Raw genomic sequence first — 22,363 nt, forward strand, 5'->3', positions numbered from 1 at the left:
TGAAAACATCCAACACTCATGCACATGTTTACCCACACAGAAGCTCATTCAGAAGTGAATCTTGACATGCATTTGGATAACCAAGGCTTTTACAAATAAGAGGGAAAAAAATCAATCAAGAAAGAGAATAAACTATGACTTAGATGACTTATTGCACATCAAAGGATGAATAGTGAACAGGAAGAGCAAAGGGGGTTTGTAATAAGCCAGACGTTGAGAATTCTGAACAAACTAGGAAATATTTGAAGTAAGTCTCTGGATAGTTCATACACAAAAACAGGAGGCCATTTAATCAAATAAAGTGTTCCTACAAATAGTTTGCCCAGCTCTAGCTACAAATATCAGCCAGTCTAAATGTAGACATTAGCCTATTTTGCCATTTCGCTTTTCTACACATGCTAGAGAATGTATGGCTTATTTAAACAACAGATTCCTTTCTCCTATTTAGCCCACCACTTTACCTTCTCCATTGTGAGTTGTTTGAAGACAGGATAATACTTGTGCAACCGCAGTTTCCTGAGCCAGTCTAAAATCCCATTTTGCTCCTGGGTCGGGGGCGTCTGTGAACTGGAAGACAACATGGGTGAAGAGGTGTCCATTTGGGAGCGGTAGGCTAATGATGAGCCTGTACTCCCTGAATGAGAGCAGTGGGGGACTGCAACTGAAGAAACAGCTGAGTGCTGTACATGATTCTGTGAAGACTGAATACCAGCTACTCCACATATAGGTCTGCAAAATAGAAAAATAATTTGATTTAGCATACCCAATTACTGCCATGCAGAGTTCAGTCAGTATGATCATACACACACACCCATTCACCAATAAAATAAAGGACAAGGTTTCAGGGATCCAACATATTGCTCATTTTATAAGTTACTGATTTATTTATACTTTTAAAATCCTACACTGCTAATACAATGGAAACAGTACAGGTTGTCTAATATTAAGGTTGAGATTCCAACACTGGCATAGCTTTCCCCATCAATGCAATATATAAAAAAATCCATTGTGAAATGGTTTTTATACATGTGGAGTGAGTGAATCTATTCAGTTACCATTATTTTCCCCCTTGGTCTTTCCACTTCCAGAAACAAAAATCACCTCTCAATTGTAAAGTATTCATTACTCAATTTCTGGATTTGTCAAATCCTAAGCAAAAAGGCAGGAATATGTCTTTCCTTCTCTTCTCACAGCTGCCTTGAGCCTCTGTTGGAAGAGGTCAGTGTCCTCCCTCAGGAGAGCCAGATTCACAGTTTGAAAAACACTGACCCCTTAAAGGGAGACACTCAACAGAAGTATGGAGGAAACACTATGATGGGCCTCTAACAAAACCTAGGTGATATTAGAGAAGACCATGGCTGTGTAATTATGGCTGCATGAGGATTATTATTATTTACTACTTGTATTCTGGTATTGCCGATGAGACCCCAATCAGGGATCAGGGCCCCATTGTGCTAGATATGGTACACACACATATAAAGAAAAGATGCTCCCTGCCCCAAAGAGCTCATCATGAAAGCAGAGAGCGAACAACAACAAATGGATACAAGCTATAGGTGGGGCAGTGCGAGGTAACAGTGAGACAAGTATGGCTAATATAATAAGCAATAATCACAGGGAATTCTTCCACCACTGTGGGTCAGCTGGTTCTAACAACAGTAGGAGTACTGATGTAAACTGACTGTCACAGTTTTACCATTCTCAGCAATTTTGCTCAGGGCAGGTAAAAACACCACACAAAAAATGCCAGCTGCTTGTCTATGCTAGAGCTCCCACCTCTGCAAGCATGAGTACAGCTGTGCACCAATGCTAACATTTCCTAAAATCTTCAGTGTAGACAAAATCAGTGAAACCATAGCTTTCAGAGTTCACTGCGCTGAGAGTTCAACAGATTAACACAGGTGTGCATGCACCCCCAAGTGCATATAACAACACTGCATATATAAAAAAAACCCTCTCTCGAACAAGGGCATGCAGATAACTACTTAAGTGAAAGAATTTTACAACTCTACATTGGACACAGAAGTCAGGTATCTCACCTTCCAGATGCACCCAGCGTAGTGACTACTTTATAGAGAGAGGGGTTGCCAGGACCTAAACAACAGGGAGATTAAAAAAGTTTTGACTGGCATCAGTTTACTAGATTTATGTCAATAATATGCGCATTTTAAACTGTTTACTTAAACTCACTTGAACTCTGAAGTTGCTGGGAAGAAGATGAAGTGCTGAAGAATTTCTTGACATGGTCATTTTTCAGCACATGGGAAGGTAAGGATGCCAAATACCTAAAAGTTAATTTACAAAATTATGTTTGTTTTGCAGTTGACCATGAAATCAACATTGAAATCAAGACTGAAATTTGCATTTACCTTTATTTTTTTATTCCTATTGAAGTCATGCTATTCCTTTATACTGTCTCCATTTTGGTTAATAGTTTACATTCAAAGTTGATTTCAGACTTATGAATGCAAGAGGTTGGAACAGAGAACAATTACAAGACAGAGTGTATGAGATAAACTTGAAAATTGCCTCTAAAAATTGTGAAACTAAAGCCCATGAACAATAGCTGTCTACTATTGTTAACGCTAAGCTTTCAAATGAACAGCACGCATAGTGCCTGGCTATATAGTAAAAAAGGCTGTAAAACTGGTGTCACATGTTTTCTGTGAAGCTCATTCCTCTTCTTGGAAACTAAAGATGGCAATCTTCTTGAACTTCATAATGTATAAAACATACATTATATTAATGTGCATTACCAGAGTTTTTCTTAAAAGCAAAAAAATTTGTTTGGTTTTCACCTGGCAAATCAGCTGCATATTTTGAAAGCACTAAAAAAATTGTTGAAAAGTAAGGGAAAAAACAGGGGGAAATGTTTTGACTGCATCTTCATATTTGTAATGTCTAAAAAGACATTGAGTCAAAAGTTATTTCTATATACAGTTTCCATCCTGAAAGTTCACAGTTCATTTTCATAGTTTACATCAGCAGAGACACGAGTAAGTCACTAATATGAAAAATGAAACCACTACAAACTGGGAGTCTTTATTTTGTAACGTAGTTAGCTTTTTAAAAATAAACGTCTATCTTTCTCTGTTGTGAGGATACAACCTTTGCTTTGTAAAGAGACTCTGCTGCTCTGTTAGCCTAGACTTGTGGAAAACTTTTGCCAACTAAACAATAGCAGTGACAAAGATATGAAGCCTAAAAGAGATTATTTAAATATTAACATTATTTATCATTACAATCTAAGCATACATTTGTTGTCTTTACTCTGGCAAAATGGTGTCCACCAGTGCCATTCCACCAACAACAGTAATGGGGAAAAAATGCTCTGTCCTGACTAGGAAAACAAGGTGTTTGGCAAGCATACTAACATGTTAATTAGCATGTTTTCCAATAACACTTAGCATTCAGAGCAGACAGGTATCTAAAAAAGTCAGCTTGTAGAACTGCTTGTAGAACTCTTTTAGCACTTTGAAATAAACCAATCAAACCAAGCGCTTGCTCACATCATTTTGCTTGATGGTGTTCCACATTACCGGTAGATAGTTGTAAACTATTATGGTTGGTCCACAATGGCCAAGTGAATCATGTTGGGAAGAGCCTTTTTAAAACCATATATTAATACGGTTTAATTAATAGGATTTATATGCCACTGCAAGTGGGGTGTAAGGACAAATCATAAAGAGACTTAGAAAATAGTTTAGCTCTACGGACACACAAGTGGACCATTTTACATGAGCATAGCTGCTTATTCTACTTTAAAGTAATGGCAACATCACAACAATTTGATTCACATTAACTGTGAGGAACAGCATAATGCCCTGAAAAAGTGTTTAAAAGACATCCTCACATAAATGAGGACTATTACCCAGAAAACCATTTTTTTTGTATTTTTCCTAGTTCTGGCTGTGTTTCTCCATTAAGGGCCCAGACCAATTTTAGAGATCTTACTCAGGTAAAACTCCCATTTGCAAGAAAAGATCTTGTGTGAATATCACAAAAGGCTATATAACTAAAACACAATCTTCAAAAATGCTGACAATTTCATCTTTTTTTCCTGCTACTTCTTACAAGTGATTAACCCAAGTGTGGCCTCTATCTAAATTACATATTGAACAAGCTTAAAACTTCACTCTTAACTCACTTTGTACTGGAAATGATCTAAATGTGCTCACTTTTTCAAGGAACTTTTTCCACCTTAAGGCCGTAATCCATTATTTGCTGCTACCAAGGAGCCCCACGATTTTTACTTCTTCGGAAAGTGTAACATAGTGCAATGTGACCATACTGATTTCTACACATAGGGTCCAAGTCTGTCAAAACTCTTGTACATTGAAATTAGTGGAATTACAAGCAACTATGTTTGTAGGATCAAGCTCAAAGTTCTTGAAAGTAGTTTAAAATATAGACAAGATGTTTCTATTTCCTGATTCTTCCCCTTCCGACCCCCACTACGACAAGAAAGCCAAGCGGCAAGTAAAAATTAGCTTTCAGAAGCATACCTAACATCCGATTCCAGGTCCATGTGGTTCCTTTCTAGGTAAAATGAATCTGGACCAGCTAGGCAAGGAATGAATTTCTCCAAGTTTTCTTCTGGGTACAGCTGAGATAGCTAAAGGAAGAGGATGTTATAAATTGGAAAAAACAGGTGAAAAGGTGGCTTGTTACTTATCATTTGAGGACCCTGAAATAGTTCATGAGTTACACATTTATGGAGTTCAATCTATTCATATTATTCTTAGGGTGCTTCTCAGATATAATTGAACAAAATCACATATAGGGACAAAGTACAAAGTAAAGTATTTTAGAGTCCTTTACCTTTGAAATAAATTCAGTCACTTCAGTAGAAGATTTGGTTACCAATATCACTGAAGAATCAGACCACAAGACCTTAAGAAATGAAAAGTGTTCGGTTTAGTAACTAAGCACACAACTCTATGGTTAGCTCTAAGAAACCTGGACTCAATAAACAGCAATGTTTATTTCACCCATTATGTGCATAAAGGCTTGGACCATCTGTATGTTTGGCATAAACACGATAAAAATTTTTGTTCAAACACAGTTACAGTCCCTCAGCTCACTATTTTTATTTTGAGATGGCTGCCCACCTTTCTCACAATATTTGACTCCTGCTAACTGCCATTATAGCTAAGACTATTCAGAGTTCTTAAAATGTACTTTACATTTTATAGAGCCTTGCCAACTATAGCAAATGTTAACACCAAATGGGAGAAACACTGACTGGAGAAATATTTTCCTCCCATTGTTAACTGAAACAGCTGGTTTGTAGAATCTGAACAACACACCACAGCATGTTACACTGCTCATTTGCAATCAATCAATTCCATATGTAATGCAAAGTTGAGGATCTGAGGAATACATCCCATATAAAATAGCAGAGGCTTAACACTGAAGCCTGCAGTTATTCTTCTATCTACACACTTTAGACAGCACCTTGTGTATGTTCTAGAAAAGCAAAGAGATTAACTTCTCTTCCTACCTGCTTTTCTATAATAAGTCCCTACAACTTTTTTTTTTTTTTTTTTTTTAACCAATATTACATAGACATTCATTGGTTTGTGGCTGACTGGTTTAACTGAGCCAAGAGTAAGAGTATCTTGGCAGAAAGAATATCAGAAAAGGTTGGCTAGCATTACTGATCCTAAAGATCCTTAGACTGAAAATCCTGAGGTCAAGTGTTTGGAATGCATCTGAATTTTCAACAGTAATGTATGGGAGAAGCCTGTCATTATGTTTTTAAAAAGCAGGAAGTGATTTTTCCACAACACTAGTTTCAATGACAACTGAAAACATACAAGGTTTTTCCAGCCATCAGGATTCTTCCAAAATACTAGTGAGTGGAGAGTAAAATACATTACATAATTGAGGAATTTCCTCTTCCTACAGTTGCTACACCAAACCCAAGAAAGAAAATCCAAGGAGTTTCTACTTCTACAAAATGTCTTCTCCTCTCCCCCCCCTCCATTCATCTCATGCTACATTACCAATTTTCTTTCAGGATTCATGAGCAGTTTCACAAAATATGAAAGGAGATATATTTCTCCCCCCCTCCACCCTCCCATTCTGTAATAACAATAATTAACATCTGGCAGACCATTTTATGTTTTGATAACATTTTATAGTTCTCAGCATTTACAAAACAATTACATGATTTCCAAATCCATGAGAAGTAATTCTCATCACACCAAATTGCTTACTCAGCCTTGCTTCTTTTCCCCATTGCATCTAAGCAGCATATTTGAGGAGTTTTTAACGCTGAGAACCTCAATTTATTAGTTTAGCTAAACTGTACCCTGTCCTTTCAAACAGTTACAGAGCATCAACTTGAAATTATAGTTTCATTTGGAAATTTTGTATCTACTATCTGAATTATTATCACTGAAATTGCAGGGTGAAAACGGTGTATGTTTTATTGTTTGTTTATGTTGTGTATTTGACAACACTGTGTGTGTAGTCAGTATCACAATTTTGTTGATAGTCTAGCATGGCATCTGACACACACACTTTCCCCAGCCTCTCCAAGAGGGTGTTTTCAGTTTTAGATGTGCAGCTGTTGTTACTGGTAGTAGCAGCAGACACAGAGGAATGGGATGGTGAGGAGTGGTGGGCCCAAGCATGTGTGTTGGCGTTTTGGGGCCTATCCTAAATACATTTCCTTCCCTCCGTCTCCCCCCGCCCCACACAAAATTAAGGAATTTTAAAAATTCAGGATATTGTTTAAAGGGTACTCTATCAAAAAGATCAAGTTGGTAGTGTCACTTTGAAAAGCCAAGCTTTATTTTGAAACCTCATGTAATATCAATTAGCACTGTCCAAAATATCTCTGAGTTTATGGCCTTATTCTGAGTGGACATGTGCCACAAACCAAGCCCAGTTTCCAGTGCTTGAGATGAGGCGCAGCAAAATGCTTCTCTCTCATCCAATATGACTGATGTGTGTTCTTGAATTCTTAATACAACACTCAGGATATTTCTTTGATTATAAAATAAGGTCACAAATCTATAAAGGCAGTGAGGAAAAAACTAAACAGAGGAAGGAAAATACTCAAGAAAACAGGCTGCTGAATTTCATTTAAATAAGACTATGGCAAAAAAACAACAACCTGATATGGAAGTTAAATCTATCACATAAAGACAGGAGCATGATCAGCTTGTGTCAGACATTGACACTGGCAGTATTACCTTCTGAACCACCAAGCAATGGAAGATGTCTCTATATTGCTCATTACCATAAGGGTCTGCATTTACATCAGAACTTACTCTTTTTTAAAGCCCTTGTCAAGCATACAGTTGTCCGAATTTAGCTTACATGGCAACATGTGGACGTGCAATTCTGGAAGGCTTCATATGCTGAATCCTATGGAGCAAATATAACCTTCCTGATCCATAGAACCCCCCAGAAGAAGGGCAAGAGAAAGATTGGACACTACTACCAACACTTCCTGAGCTCATCTTGGTTTCAAACAGCACATTCCACAATGGAATTTTATCACCTAAGTTCTTTCTAGGAGGGTTGTCTGAGGTGGAGTCTAACACTGAGCTTTTTCTTTAAATTTCTCACCAGTGCACTACCATCACTGCAAGATTTAAGGCAGATAAATGATGTTGTCTATCCCTGTTCAGAGAGGGCAGGTCTAGGTGGCATAACGATAAAAATTCCAGAAACCATTAACACCTTATCTATATTGAAGTTCGACTGTTGCTAGGACCAGTGGTAGTGCAGTGGTGAAATATTTTATTTTTCAGTGTAGATAAGGCCTTATTGTCATTAAAACACAGCACAAATAATCATAAAGTAAAAGTTTAACTTTAATGCAGTCTCAAGCATCTGTATAGCTGTTTGCAAAGGAAAAAAGATTGCACTTTGGTGCCTAACCATACAGAAAACTGAAGTTAAGTATTTACCACAGATTTAAGGAACAACATTCTTGTAATTAGCATACAGGGCTGGGAATCAAGAGAGCTGGATTTTATTCCTGGCTCTGCCACAGATGCCCTATGCGACTCTGGGCAAGTCACTTATTCGTGTCTTAGTTTCCTCACCTGTAAAATAGGAATAATACGTGTCTCTCAAGGGTATTCTGAAGCTAAATTAACTAAGGCCAGATTCTTCAGTCTGCTAAAGAATGTGAAGTGTACATTCTTTTTGTACAACATGAACAATGTAAAGTGGCCTTAAACTAGCCAGAGAATTCCCCATGTTCAAGGAAACTTTACATGAGTGGAGAGAGCTGCATACGCTGCTTCACTGCCTGCTGCAACAGCCTTCCCACAATCTGCTATGTAAGCCAATGGGTCACAGCAGAATGAAGCTTTGCACACGCAATCTGCCATTGGCAGTGCAGCTTTGAATGAGGCAGCTGCAGCTGACTCCGTGTGGCTTTGGTTGATCAAATTCTGCTTTTGGTGCATCACACCTGGGGGTTCTCAGGCATACCAGAATTAAGACAAAAATATATTAAATCCAGACGTTCACAGATTCATAGACTTTAAGGCCAGAAGGAACCATAAGATCATCTTGTCTGACCTCCTGTCGGTGCTCAAGTCATGCTGGAATGCTCTGGAATGGCATTCTAGTATTTCTGACTCAGTTTTCGGCCAGGTTACTGAGCTGTCATCTCTCTTTCTGGAACAGGCCTGAAGCAGAAGGGGTGGAGGTGACAGCATGAGGAGATGGTGCCTTTTCCTCCTCCACTTCTGCTTCTGGGCCATTCTGGAACGTTCCAGCACTTCTTGTATTTTTTTAATGAATCGAGCACTCCTCCTGTATATCACAGGACATCATATTTTACTTAGTTATTCCTATATTGAGCCCCAAAACCTGTGTTAGACTAAAGCATTACTTGTATTTGGCTAAAGTATATCTTCCGGAAAGGCTTTCTGTCTTGGTTTGAAGACATCAAGAGATGGAGAATCCACCACTTCCCTTGGTGGTTTTGTTCCAGTGGGTAATCATCCTCAATGTTAAAAATTTGTGCCTAATTTCTAATTTGAATATGTCCGGTTTCAGCTTCCAGCCGTTGGTTCTTGTTATGCCTTTCTGGGTAGATTACAGAGCCCTTTAATACCTGGTATTTTCTCCCTGTGAAGGTATTTATACACTGTAATCAAGTCACCTCTCAATCTTCTTTTTTAATAAGTTAAACAGTTTGAGTAAGTCTTGCACTATAAGGCATTTTCTCCAGCCCTCAAATAATTTTTGTAGCTTTTTTCTGTGCTCTCTCTGATTTTTCAACATCCCTTTAAAAATGCGGACAACAGAACTGTACACAATATTCCAGTATCAGTCTCACCAATGCCATACACAAAGGTAAAAATCCTCTCTACTCTCACTCACTACTTTCCTTTTCATACTTCCCATGATTGCATTAGCCCTTTTGGCCACAGCATCACACTGGGAGTTCATGTTTTATAGCCTAGTACCAATCCCTGTGGAACCCCACTAGAAACACTCCCATTCAATGATGATTCCCCACTGATGACTATTTTTTGAGATCTGTCTGTTCGGCCTGAATGTTCCTTAACTGTTTCAAACTTTCACATTCATGTTTTAAGTATTTTCTTCTTTTCTCTCACCCCATTAAAAAAAAAAATCCTCAAAACTTACCTCAAAGGAATATTCAACATTTCTTTCATTCTTCTTGTGTGCCAATCCCTTTATTTCCACTTTTTCAACACTCACTATTAAAAGTAAAGAAATGAGAAGAATAAGAAGGAAGTCCCCAAACACCAAGAAAACTAGTTATTCTTATCTAGCACCAACGTTTGTTTTGAGAGTGAAGCATGGCAGTATTACAGGCATATACAAAAATAAATTTGCCTCATTCAGTGCACAGGACGAATGGTGATCATTGAATGGGTAGCCGTTTAATATTTCTTTCAGTTTTCATCATTCAACGTGTATCCACATGACTTAGTTCCTGCACACCATCCAAACCCTGCACTGAACACAGAATTCTTTATTTGCTCATGGTCTTTCTATGGCACTTAAAACCATAATATCAGAGTTCTTCACAAACACTAATGAGTTTACCGTCACAACACCCCTGTGAGGAAAGGAGATATTATCATCCCCATTTTGCAGACGGAAACTGAGGCACAGAGAGATTAAGGGGAAAAGTGTCAAACATGTCCACTAATATTAGGTGCCTGATCTTTTTCAGAGCGGTTAGCATTTTCATAGAGCTTTATATGTTCCAAGCACAGCTCCCATTTGATTTCAGTTACAGTGGGAACACTTCAGCCTGAACAGTTAAAATTTGACAAAGATTTAAGCAATTGAAAATAGGGTCTAGTAGTGGAAGATGTTAGGCAACTTTACTGGCATTGCTGCCACCATCCCCTATGATACATTACCACAAAAGACAATCCTGCACTTCAGATTTTTGGCTACATTATCTCCATGGAAGCCTTACTTGGCTCATCAGCTGCACAAAAAAACCCCTAGTTCAACTGTGCCCTAGCCCTGATCCCACTCCCGCCCTCCGAACCCCTCGATCCCAGCCTAGAGCCCCCTCCTACACCCTAAACTCCTCATCCCCAGCCCCACCCCAGAGCCCACACCCTCCAGCCAGAGCCCTCACCCCGTCCACACCCCACTCCCCCACCCCAGTCCAGAACCCCCTCCTGTACCCTGAACTCCTCATTTCTGGCCCCACCCCCGGAGCCTGCACCCCCAACCAGAACCCTCACCCCCTCCCACACACCAACCCCAATTTTGTGAGCATTCATGGCCCACCATATAGATGTGGCCCTCAGGCCAAAAAGTTTGCCCACCCCGATCTAGATCCTGGCTATTTTAGAAACTTCCTCCTTCTCCAACCTTGTCCTTACTCATCTTTAGTCACATGCTTTTTAGGAATCTCACAATTGTTTCATAGGTCAGCTGATGATCATGCCTTTGTGATACCAGTTTAAGTTGTGGTATGTCCCGTGTCTCTCCCCCGCCATCTCAACCATTCTTTCTCCACTTAATTCCCCCCCATCACCGCCAAACAAAAATCAAAAACCTACCATGCATTTTCAATGTGGCTACTGTTTGTCCCATATTTATTACTTATTACCTTTTCCTATCCTAGAGCCCATCTTAATTTAAAGTTTTCAGAGACATTCCCCTGTCCTTTTTGAAACCATAATTTAATTATTTTTATTGTATTTTATCACTGAATTGTACCCTCAACACCTTAGTTTGGAGGTGAAAGATGTGGCACATTAAGAATAAGTCATCTCCCTAAGAGTTTTGAAAGGGTGGCTGTACATTGCTTTGAAGATATACAAATGCTTTAAATGGGTAAGATGTTTTTCTCTCCATATATGTACTAAAAAGGAGTTCAATTCACCCTAAAGCATAGTTAGAATTGCTGTAGATTGAACATGGACTGGAATTAAATGCACTTAGAGGTTTATCATGACCGGCAAGCAACTTTAGAGACATGAACATTAACTAGAGTGGATCATAGACATTAACTGAGTGGATCATCATTTGCTGGGTAAAACTGCATAAAGGTAAAGCAGGAACAAACTTGTTGAAGGACTGGCATAAATTTCTGCAATATACACATCTTCACAGATTGACAGAGGGAAGGGAAGCCATTTAGATTTGGCAACTGTTACTCAGTTGTCTTCAAATCTTCAACCAAGTGTTACCGTATTGGCTTTGTTCTGCATTCCTTGAAGTTTTTTTAGTATTCAGATAAGATCTCTAGGGATATCAGCAAATGCTAGAGTAATTCAAGCAAGACAGGGCTGTACATGGCTGTAAAATAAAATAGTTGTGTACATTTTACTAGTTGGGTTATTGACATAAGATCATATTAAAAAACGATGTATGTGTATTCCCATGAATTCTCTTCACCTAAACCAGCTAACATGTTAAAACTACAACTTGTGCTGCTTATACTAGGACTATAAGATGCTAACTATCGTATGTAGAAAAAAATTCCTAATGTGGATAGCATAACTCATTTTCCCACTTAAGATAAGCCATGATCAGCTACTGCTAAAGGATCTTAATTTGTTATGGGAAAAAAAGAAGTAAACCTAAGAGAACAATATAAATAGTATAGTATCCAATCCTGTTCCCACTAATGAAATCAGTGGAGGAACTCATGCAGCAGGATCAGGACTCTCTGGGTTCTCAGCAGAACACAGTACCTTTTCCTGAGATATATTCATCTTAATTTCACAAACTGCTTTAGCGAAAAACATTGCACAGCAACAAAATATATATTTATTTTAAGGTAACACCACATAATAGGGAGGAAGCCTGAAAAAACACAAAAGCCTGCACAGTGGGAAACTTATTCTAGCCAATACCAACGAACACCTACATAACATACCATGACGAGGCTATGTGCAAAGCCAGGTGTGTTGGTTAAATAAATCAGTTATGTAATTTATCCACTGTTCTGAGTCAATTAAATGCACTGTACTGAATACATCCCTAGCAACCATCCCAATTAAAAAAGTGTGCCATTTATCAGGCAGGTTATTAAGTGGATTCTACTATATTGGCAGCTTTGTAGGATTCTGTAAGATTCAATTTATTCTAGAGCATTCAATACAGTTCAGTGCACAGAAGTTAAGTTGCTATACTGCATCCATCACAATCATCATCAGAGTTTTCCTATTTAGATATTAACATTCTAGTAATCTTCTCCCAACTAGTTAATGTTATTAAAAATGTCGCAGGTCTAAACAAAAAAGTCCAGAACTCTGACAGTCACCGGGTGGGTTTTGGAATGGACATGAGCAACACATCTTGAAGAACAAGAGTTACGAGAGGTAGGTAACCATTTTTTCTTCTCTGAGTGCTTGCTCATGATGATTCCAAGTAGGTGACTCCCAAACAGTCCCTAAAAGGCGAGGTCGGAGTTCACCAAGTCGCAGACTGCAGCACCGCTCTGCCAACTGCGGAATCATCTCTGCCCTGCTGAGTAATGGCATAGTGCGAGGTAAAGGTGTGGACTGATGAGCACATCGCTGCCCTGCAGATGTCCTAAATGGGGACCTGTGCCAGGAACGCTACTGAGGAAGCCTGCGCTCTTGTGGAGTGCACTGTTAGTGCTGGGACAGGTATCTTTGCTAGGTCATAGCACATCCTGATACAGGCTGTGATCCATAAAGCGATCCTTTGGGACGACACTGAGAGCCCCCTCATCCGCTCAGCAATTGCAATGAATAGCTGTGCTGATTTTCAAAACGGCATTGTCTCCTCAGTGCAAAAAGCTAATGCTTGTCTGACATCTAGGAAGTGAAGCATCCATTGCCGGTTACAAGCATACAGCTTAGGGAAGAACACTGGAAGAAACATGTCCTGATTTGCGTGGAATTGAGAAACTACCTTTGGGAGGAAAGCCTGTGTGGCTGCAACTGTACCTTGTCCTTATAAAAAACAGTATAAGGGGACTCGGACATCAAGGCCTTAAGCTCAGACACCCTCCTGGCTGAAGTTATAGCCACCAGGAATGCCACTTTCCAGGAAAGGTAGAGGAGAGAGCATGTTGCTAGGGACTCAGAAGAAGGGCTCATCAGCCTCTAGAACAGGGGTGGGCAAACTTTTTGGCCCGAGGGCCACATCTGAGTGTGGAAATTGTATGGTGGGCCATGGATGCTCACAAAACTGGGGTCAGGGTGCAGGGGGGGGGCGCGGAGGAGTGAGGTCTCCTCTACCACTCCGAGAAGTAGGAGCGTTTGCACCTCCTATACGAGTAGTTGCTCGCGAGAAGAGTCCCTGAAGAGGGATGGCGGAGGTGGGTGGGAAGGGGGAGGAAACTGAATTGGAGAGAATATCCCAATTCAACCATGCTCAAGACCCACTGGTCTGAGGTGATTTGTGCCCAGGCATGGTAGCATGGGATAGATGATTCACGAAGGGAGGGGAAGGATCTGGACTGGTGCATCCCATTTTCAAAAGTCTGGCTTGGAGGCTGAGGGCAGCCTCGCTGAACCCTGGCCCTTGTTAGAGGAGGGCTCAGAAGGTCTGCATCTATTACTTCTGCCTCGCTTCCTGCTATTGTCCTGTCTGGGGGGAGGGGAGGATTAGGGTAGAAGCAAGGGGTAGGATGTGGCCTCAAATATTTCCTGGGGGCAGGCATGTATGAAGCCCCAGGGACTTCAGTGTTGCCCGTGAGTCTTTAAGGCTGTGGAGCTTAGAGTCTGTTTGCTCCAAGAAAAGCCATGAGCTGTCGAAAGGCAAGTCGAATTGTCTGCTGAACTTTGTGCGAAAGTTCCGATGCCTGAAGCCATGAGCTCCTTCTCATAGCTATGGCTGTTGACATAGTCCAGGTTGCCAAGTCTGCAAAATCCAGGGAGGCCAGTAAGGAGGTCCTCGCAATGACCTTGCCTTCCTCAAGAATGGCAGCAAACTCCGAACAAGAATCAGCCAGAAGCAGATCCTTTAATTTGGACAATGTGTTCCAGGAGTTAAAGCTGTAGTAGCTGAGGACTGCCTGCTGTTGCATCCTCCACCTGACACTCCCGCACTGGGGATTCCACAAGAACCGGACTCAACGGACCTCCCTGTGAGGCTGGAGTGGGTGGTGCCAGCTGAGTCGGAGCAGGGTGTCCCGGCGAGGGACGCAGCCCACTAGTGCCTCCTTGCTTTGCTGCTCTAGTGGGAAAGCAACCTCGGTCAGTCTTCTTCTTGTGTGACACTGGCGAATGGGAGCGGTGCTGTGCACCCACACTGGAGAAGGTCTTTGGTGCCGGGAAGGAGCACTGCCAAGGGTCTCTATCCTTTCTCTGCACTGCGGCCTATCTTACTGCGGACGGCGCACTCCACACCAAAATGCTGAGCTGGGGTTGGACACTGCCTGTGCTAGCTGGGGATGAAGGGCTGACTCCATGAAGAGCAGTTTTAGCCTAGAGTCCCTCTCCTTCTTAGTCCTTGGGTGGAAGCCTCTTCAGATTTTGCACTTCTCAGTCTAATGGGCTTCCCCCAAACGCTTGAAGCAGGTGTCATGTGGGTCTCCCTTTGGCATAGCGCTTCAGACAGGAGCTGCACGGTTTGAATCCCTGAGACTGAGGCATGCCCCAGTTCCTGGGAGGGGGAGAACGTGGTGGTGGTGGGAAAAGCCCAACTAAAACTTATCTTAATTAACTATGAACTAATGAAAACTAACTAATCCTAAATTTAACAATTTACTGGTACAACAAGGGAAAGTCTACTAGGGGATCCCTTGCCATAGCAAGAGAAGAGAGCTGCTTCAACGACCGTCACTGGTGGTAAGAAGGAACTGAAGAGGCAGCGGGTCAGCAGGGACCTACATTCACCGCCATGGAGGTGCGACTCCAGGGGGTTCCACAGCTGACCTGACAGGTACCGCTAGAGGAAAAACCTTCCAACGACTGTGCACGTGGCACGCGCACACCTACTTGGAATCAACATGAGCAAGCACTCAAAGAAGAAAAAGTTGTACCCCTTTTTTTGCTGCTTGATAGATTACAACACAGAATCTGTCTCATTTACTCAAAACCCCCTAGGAATTACTTAGAGAGTTAACTGGGCTATATCATTAAAATTACACTTAAACCTTCATGTGGTACCTTGCCAGAAATCCCCCTCTCCATCATCAGGATCATAATGACATAGCTGTAATACATATTGTTGCATAGAATGAAATGAGTAGTGATTTCAAGTCAGACTGATACACATATCCAGTCCACAACAGCAAAGACATCACCTGTTGTCACTGGCAGTTGGGGCAAAAGAAGTGTCCAGGACCAGACTAGTAGGGTTGTTGAACCACCTCTCGAAAGTTGGCTAGCTGCTTGGGATTAAGGTAGTGGTAAAGCAAGGAAGCTTCATTGTTGACACCCAGTGGAATGCTGACCATTCATATGAATCATAACTTGAATAACTTCTTCTCTTCAACATGCCATGCAAATGGGGGTGGACGGGGAGAAGAAAAAATGGTGGTGTTTAGGAAGAAGCTTCTTTTGGGGGCAGGTCATTCCATAACAGTCTACTATGGGGTTTCTTGTGCCTTCCTTTTAAGGATTTGGTACTAGCCACTGTTAATCACAGATAACTGGACTAGATGGACCACTTACCTGATCCAGTATGGGAATTCCAATGTTAAGGTTTTTTTTAAAAAATTCAAGATTAGCAATCACAGCAATGAAGACTTCAAAAGGATAAACAATGTAACACATATCAGCAAGGTAAGAACCAATATTTCAAAAGTAAACTCTGCAGATGAAAAAATCAAACATCTGTCTCCTTTTACAATTAATTTTAAGGGTCTTTTCAACAGAATTTACAACGCCCTGGTTTTCATTTTCTTATTTCATAGATGGCTTAAACAGGCTGATGCTTTTTCCAGGATACGTTTCCTGTCATGTTTCCTGAAATCAAAGATCGGTTATAGATGAAGGCCTTTGAGACATTTTTGTATATAGACAAGGTTAACAGAAGAATAACTAGACTGCAAAGAGGAGCGTGAAAATCTGACATAGCAAAGCAACAGAGCTGAGCAATCAGGGATTAAACTAAATGATCCTTGTGGTCCCTTCTAACCCTATGATTCTATAGGGTAAAATCACAAAATTAAAAACTCTCCATTTAGAACAAATGCTGTGGAAGCCTTTCAGTGAGAAACCACCATGCTCTCAGTGTGAAAGAGAGTATTTTATAATACATAGGTAGAGACTATCTGCACATAGGTTCAACTTACACTGTATGCAGAATAGTGGATACACGATTTAAATTGTAAGATCCACATGGCAGAGACTGTGTTGACTTTAAAACAGCAACCAGCACACCGTTGGTACTCAGCAAATAAAGATGAGAGAAGCTAGAAGTCACGATTAAAAAGGCAAACCTCACAGGTGAAATTCTATGCCCTGTGTTATGCAGGAGGTCAAACGACATGATCATAATAGTCATTTGTGGTCTTAATCTATTAACTTAGTTCATGAAGCTTTGTTTCCTTACAGGAACACTGAAGCATTCAAAGAAAAGTACAGTTGATTAAATGCTTGTTTAAAATATGTGCTTGTCTCAAGGAATTAATAAAACACATTCCAAGTAATTGCTCACAGTTTTTAAACAAATGTACAGTACAGTATCTTAAAAAATAAAAAGAGAAGTCATGTAGGAGTACCTTTCTAAAACAAAAGAATCCCTAAAAATGCTGGTAGAATGCCAGGAAAAGTAGAAGTGTGGTAAAAAAAATAGTCATTTGTGCATAATATAAATTAACTTCTTTAACTTTTAAAAACAATTTGAATAAACCAAGCACATACATTAAAAAAGCCTCTTGGTTTTAAATTTCTCTACAAGTCTTTTTATCCCCCCTACCATAAAATGCTTTCAATAAAAAAAGGCAGATATTTTCCCTCATTTAAAATCATTTATCGTCTGGATCCTGAGAGTAGTGGAACATGACAACTTCCCTTGAAGTTGGCACTATTTTATGCAATAGAATTATGAGATTCCAGCAAATACATGAATGGATCTGCTGCTGTACCAAATTTACAATGCTAAATTTTGCGATCCAGTGACCATCACATTTTATTTCACCTGCTCTCTACCAGTCAGCACACAAAGATTCACATACTGCAAACCTAGAGGGATCCATAGAGAATTTAAAAAAAAAAAAGTTGAAATTTTATATATAAATGACAACATGGAAATGGCTGGCCAGGTCTACAGAAGGTGGCCATCCTGCCCAGGAAGCTGAAATAGATGGGAATTGAGGGCTCAGCACCTTTCAGAATAGAGCACTCAGAATTTGGTAGTAGTTTGCAACAGGGTATTAAATTCTGTAACAAGTGAGATGAGAAACACAGCACAGAGTGGAAGCTTAGAAAACTACACATTGTAACTCCTTTTAACAATTTCTAAATAGTCAATCATCATCACAGCAAATCCCACAGGGACGTGGCCTCCTTGCAAATCGACACCTGGATCGATCTCTGGTGATGTCGTCTGATTGTATATTCAAAAAATTTTTTAACATTAATTCTCAATAAACAGAGCTGTGATTACAAACAGAGAGAAAATTGGCAACATTGATCTGTCCTTGATATCTCCCCACAGGAGCCCTCTGTTTTGAAGAGAGTATCCCAGAGGCCCTACATTTTATAAATACTCAGTTGAACTTTCAAACTTATGACCCAATAGGGTCTGAATCATTAAATATTAAAAGGATGACAGAGAAACCTTTAGACTTAAACTATGCTCCATTTACCAAACAGCAAGAAAAACTCCTACAACTTCTTTTGCCACACATTAACTCACTTAGCAACCATTCCGGAGCACTGTCAAAAGCAGGAGCCATCCAATCTGCACTGAAACATTGAGGAGGGAGAGTGGGAAGGGTGAGGTATTTAAACAGAGGTGTCCTTTCTTTTATTGGGGGGGGGGAGAGGATTGTACACTATTACAGAATCCCTCCTATTGGGAGAGGAAAGAGAAGGGGAAGAAGAGGAGAAATACACATTGTATCACTTATAAAAGCTGCAGATTTGATAAACAATTTTATAAAAAGTATTACTGCAAGAATTACATAAATGCTAAATTAAGTTCTAAACTGACAAATTTACAAATGCACATCACTCCCAGAAATGGTAGCTAATTACAGTAACATTAGAAAAAAGAGCATCAGTAAGTAAAATATACCAAAAGACCCTTTCAACACTCTCTAAAACTAAGAGGTGGTACCCTAACAATGAGTGAAGGAGGATGGCTTTACAAGTCAGTGTTTCTTTTTGAAGCATCTCTAAAGGTAGCTAAAAGAGGAACGCTGACTCCAAAAAGGATGAAATGTAATGCATTATGTACAGCTAGGTATCGGATATGTTGATTTGTCACATAAGGATGCTCCTTTTTATTGTTATATTAGTGATGAAATGTAAATTATTAAACCTCTTGTCACTTAGAAATCACCAGAAAGAGTAGCATGATTCGCTGCCAGAGGATTAACCCGCTTTCATGTAAGAAGTTACCTAATAAATAATCACCATCTAATCAAGGTATGCAACATGGACATTACATCAACTGATCTGGCAGCCTCTATACAAGTGCAAGGTCTGTTTCTGCTGAGAAGTATTCAAGTTGTGTAATAACTTAATACACAGCTTATACGTCCCTCTATAAAGGAATGCAGAATAGGATAGCTGTTGAAAAAGCATGAAAAAGTAGTATGATCTTCTGACATGGACAGACCGAAACACTGTCCTCATGAAGCTGCAGCAGAAGACAGAAACACAAGGGACAATCTCTCCTCATCTGGGAGCAAGTATAAGGTGACTACTTAACGTTACTGTGCACAGTTCTTTCCCAGTGACTGGATTTTTCTGCATAAAAGCACGTATTATACTGTTATCAATCTACTAAGTTCATGCTTATATTCTTCTAGATGGAGACTGGTACACTTGTAACTCAGCAACTCAATTATGTACTTATCGATGTGGAAGTGAAGAAAGACAGTTGTAAAGCAGAACACTCAAAATGTTCTTAAGAGCCCTATGAAGTGTTCTTGTAGATGGGTCAGTCCCAGCATAGTAGAGATACAAGCTGGGTGATGTAATGTTTTTTATTGGACCAACTTCTGTTGTGGAGAGAGACAAGCTTTCAAGCTACACAGAGCTCTTCTTAACCCAAACGTTTTACTGAGGACTTCCCTAGGTGTACAGTTACCTTGAGGGAACAATCCCTTCACTAGATCCAAAGACCACCAAGGTGGCAGACTTTTGTTTTGTGAGGTAATAGCGTTTATCAGATTTACTCAATTTTCATAGTCTTCCAGTCTTTTTGAGTTTACGTATCCCAAATTAAATATTAGGAATAGGATCATACTCCTCAATATGATCCTATACCTAATATTTAATTCCGTAAATTAAATATTAGAAATAGGATCATATTTGGTAAATTCTTCCTCCTGGCTCCTAACCTGCCTATTGGACCAGCTCTGTCAGGCTCGTACTATTCCTTTCCATTTTCTTCTGATGTAGAGGGGATAGGACCAAGCGGCATAGTTTACCCTTGAATCTGAACAGTTTTTCATTTAGAAGAGGCAAAAGTAGGGGGGAGGGGAAAGGAGAAAGTCCTACAAGGAATCCTGACAGGCCTTTGCTTTTTCATCCACTTATGCAATTTAAGATAGTGGCCAAACCAGGGTCTACTATAACAGCTGCCCCTGGAACCTCTCGGTAGTTGCTATCAGTATGTCATCTTATCTCGTCTTCTGCATTTCTTCTTGTTGGCCTGTTTTCCCTTCTCTTGGGTCTGCTCTGCAGATGGGAAGCAGAAGTTTTCCATGGCTCCTCACATGTAGTTGTTGCCACAGAGGACCCTTTTTCCTTCATGAAGGACAGGAGTTCCTGGGGGAGTAAGAGAGGGAGAAAGAACTATCTATCCTAAAAAGCTTAGTAGATAAAATGTCAAATGATGGTGGGATCCAAATGAGCCTCACAATGGGGCATATTGTCTTTCTGTAGCTGCCCACCATAAAGCAGCAAAGAACTGCCCCGTTGAGAGCTGCCTCTTAGACAGTGAGGAAACTGGAGCTGTGAAGAAAAGGAGCTATAGCCAGAAAAGAGGCAGCGAAACAGCTCGTCTTCTGATTGTCTCCACTGCCTACTCTAGAAGAGCAGCAGCACACTGTGGCTGGAAACTGGTGTTCTCCTGGTGCAGTGAAAATAACTTTCCACCCAACAGCAGTGATGTCCACAGAATGCTAATGGTGGGAATGCTCAGGAGAGCTGTCATTTTTCCTTGCTACTTGGAAATTAAAGACTTTCTTCCAGTTTATAGAATGCGGTTAGCACTGGGCTCAATATACAGGTTTTTTGTTGACAATGTGATCCTAGTTTAATTTAAAATAATACCCAGAAACCTACAGGCTGCATTATCCCACAGGAAGGAATTACACAGCTTTAAAAAAGAATGTCAATTTATTTTTTGGCAGCATATGGAAAACTCAATATTCATGGGCTGTGTCCCCTGCCTCCATTCAAATGGCTACTATTCAGCATGATCCTATTTCCTCAGTTTGGTTCATTTCATTTGCAGACTGAGTAACCCTTTCATGTTTCTCCAAAACAGGATCTAGATTAAAAATAACCCAAACCTTTGCCCATATATTTTAGCTCTTACAAGCTAAAATCAAAACAATGTATGAATTTAATGAACAGAGAATAATGTTGTCAGCATTTTAGCTAGCCACAAAAGGCCACAATGTTTACCGACATAATCGTTCCAGGATTTTACTATATTTAAGGGGCTATGGAAAAACATCTCACTGTCTGCACTCAACGTGGGAGATGACTCATATCTGGAGAGGAAAATCTAAAGCCCAGATGAATATCATTCAGCTGTTTTCAGAAAAAAACATATGTTCAAACACTAGAACCTAAATAATTGAAGTTTTTCTTACCAAATATTTTGGGCTATCAGCACTAAGTTTTGTGTTACCACTGTAAAACTGGATAGCTTACTCACTTTACAGACAGCTGCCACGGGTTTGCTTGTTTTTTTTAAAAGTTAAAACATATTTGTACCGAATAATTTATTCAAAAAGAGCTGCTGTACTAGACATATTGTAGATCAGCTCCTGGCACTCTTACGAAGCGTGAGAACAGTCACATGCTAAACTAGACAGGTGCTATTCCTTTAAAAGTATACTTTTCATGGATCCATAGCTAAAGCTATTATGTGGTAGGCAGAAAAGGAGGGGGGCAGGGAAACCTCTGACAACAAAATTGAACTGTGTAGCAAGGACGAGGAAGGCTTCAAGAGTCCTATCTTATTAGTCACAGATACCGCAGCTACAGAGGAAATGTTTATTTTTGCTTTATTAAAAATACCCTTCAAAGGTTGGTTTAAGGAAAAGTGTCCTCTATAAAAGCACAAAATACCTGCACAGTAATCTTGCATGCCCCTCTTTTTTTACAGGGTGTGTGTGTGACAGGGAGTACACTATTCAAACATAGGCACACAGTTGCATGTGTAGGCAGGCGCCAAGCCTGCAAAGATGTGAAAGTGTGGCCATACCTTCATGAACTGTGAAGTAACTCCCTACTGCCTTATACTGCACAGTGTATAAAGTTAAGCATGTGCAGGATTGAGGCCTCAATCTGAACATATAATTACTATATTTGTGTACACAAACTGGGTAATTGTACGCATAACTGCATCTAATTAGCTATTCGAACACACAAATGTGGGAATACATGTAAATTATGCATGCAATTGGATGCCTGACTTGCCTAAAAATCAGGCCCAATGTTTTGTCTTAGTTTTCAAGTTAGAAGACAAACTCTAATCAGAGTAAAGTTCTGATTTTCAGAAGTGTGCTCATGAAATTACTGTGACTGTATGCATAAATGCTCAG

The 22,363-nt window shown here is 40.1% G+C and overlaps 1 protein-coding gene across 1 annotated transcript in view; it reads right to left on the bottom strand.

Moving 5' to 3' along the window:
* Window positions 1–22,363, bottom strand: part of ZCCHC14 (zinc finger CCHC-type containing 14) — a 94,574-nt gene that overhangs the window by 15,142 nt on the left and 57,069 nt on the right. The window contains exons 3-8 of the mRNA XM_074968863.1: window positions 9,631–9,704; window positions 4,822–4,893; window positions 4,506–4,615; window positions 2,191–2,285; window positions 2,040–2,094; window positions 462–729 (exon numbers count right to left, since the gene is read on the bottom strand). Of these exons, the coding sequence (XP_074824964.1) occupies window positions 462–729; window positions 2,040–2,094; window positions 2,191–2,285; window positions 4,506–4,615; window positions 4,822–4,893; window positions 9,631–9,704 (674 nt within the window). The remainder of the gene's footprint in view (window positions 1–461; window positions 730–2,039; window positions 2,095–2,190; window positions 2,286–4,505; window positions 4,616–4,821; window positions 4,894–9,630; window positions 9,705–22,363) is intronic.

Source organism: Natator depressus, chromosome 12 (assembly GCF_965152275.1).
Source record: "Natator depressus isolate rNatDep1 chromosome 12, rNatDep2.hap1, whole genome shotgun sequence".
Taxonomy (NCBI): domain Eukaryota; kingdom Metazoa; phylum Chordata; order Testudines; family Cheloniidae; genus Natator; species Natator depressus.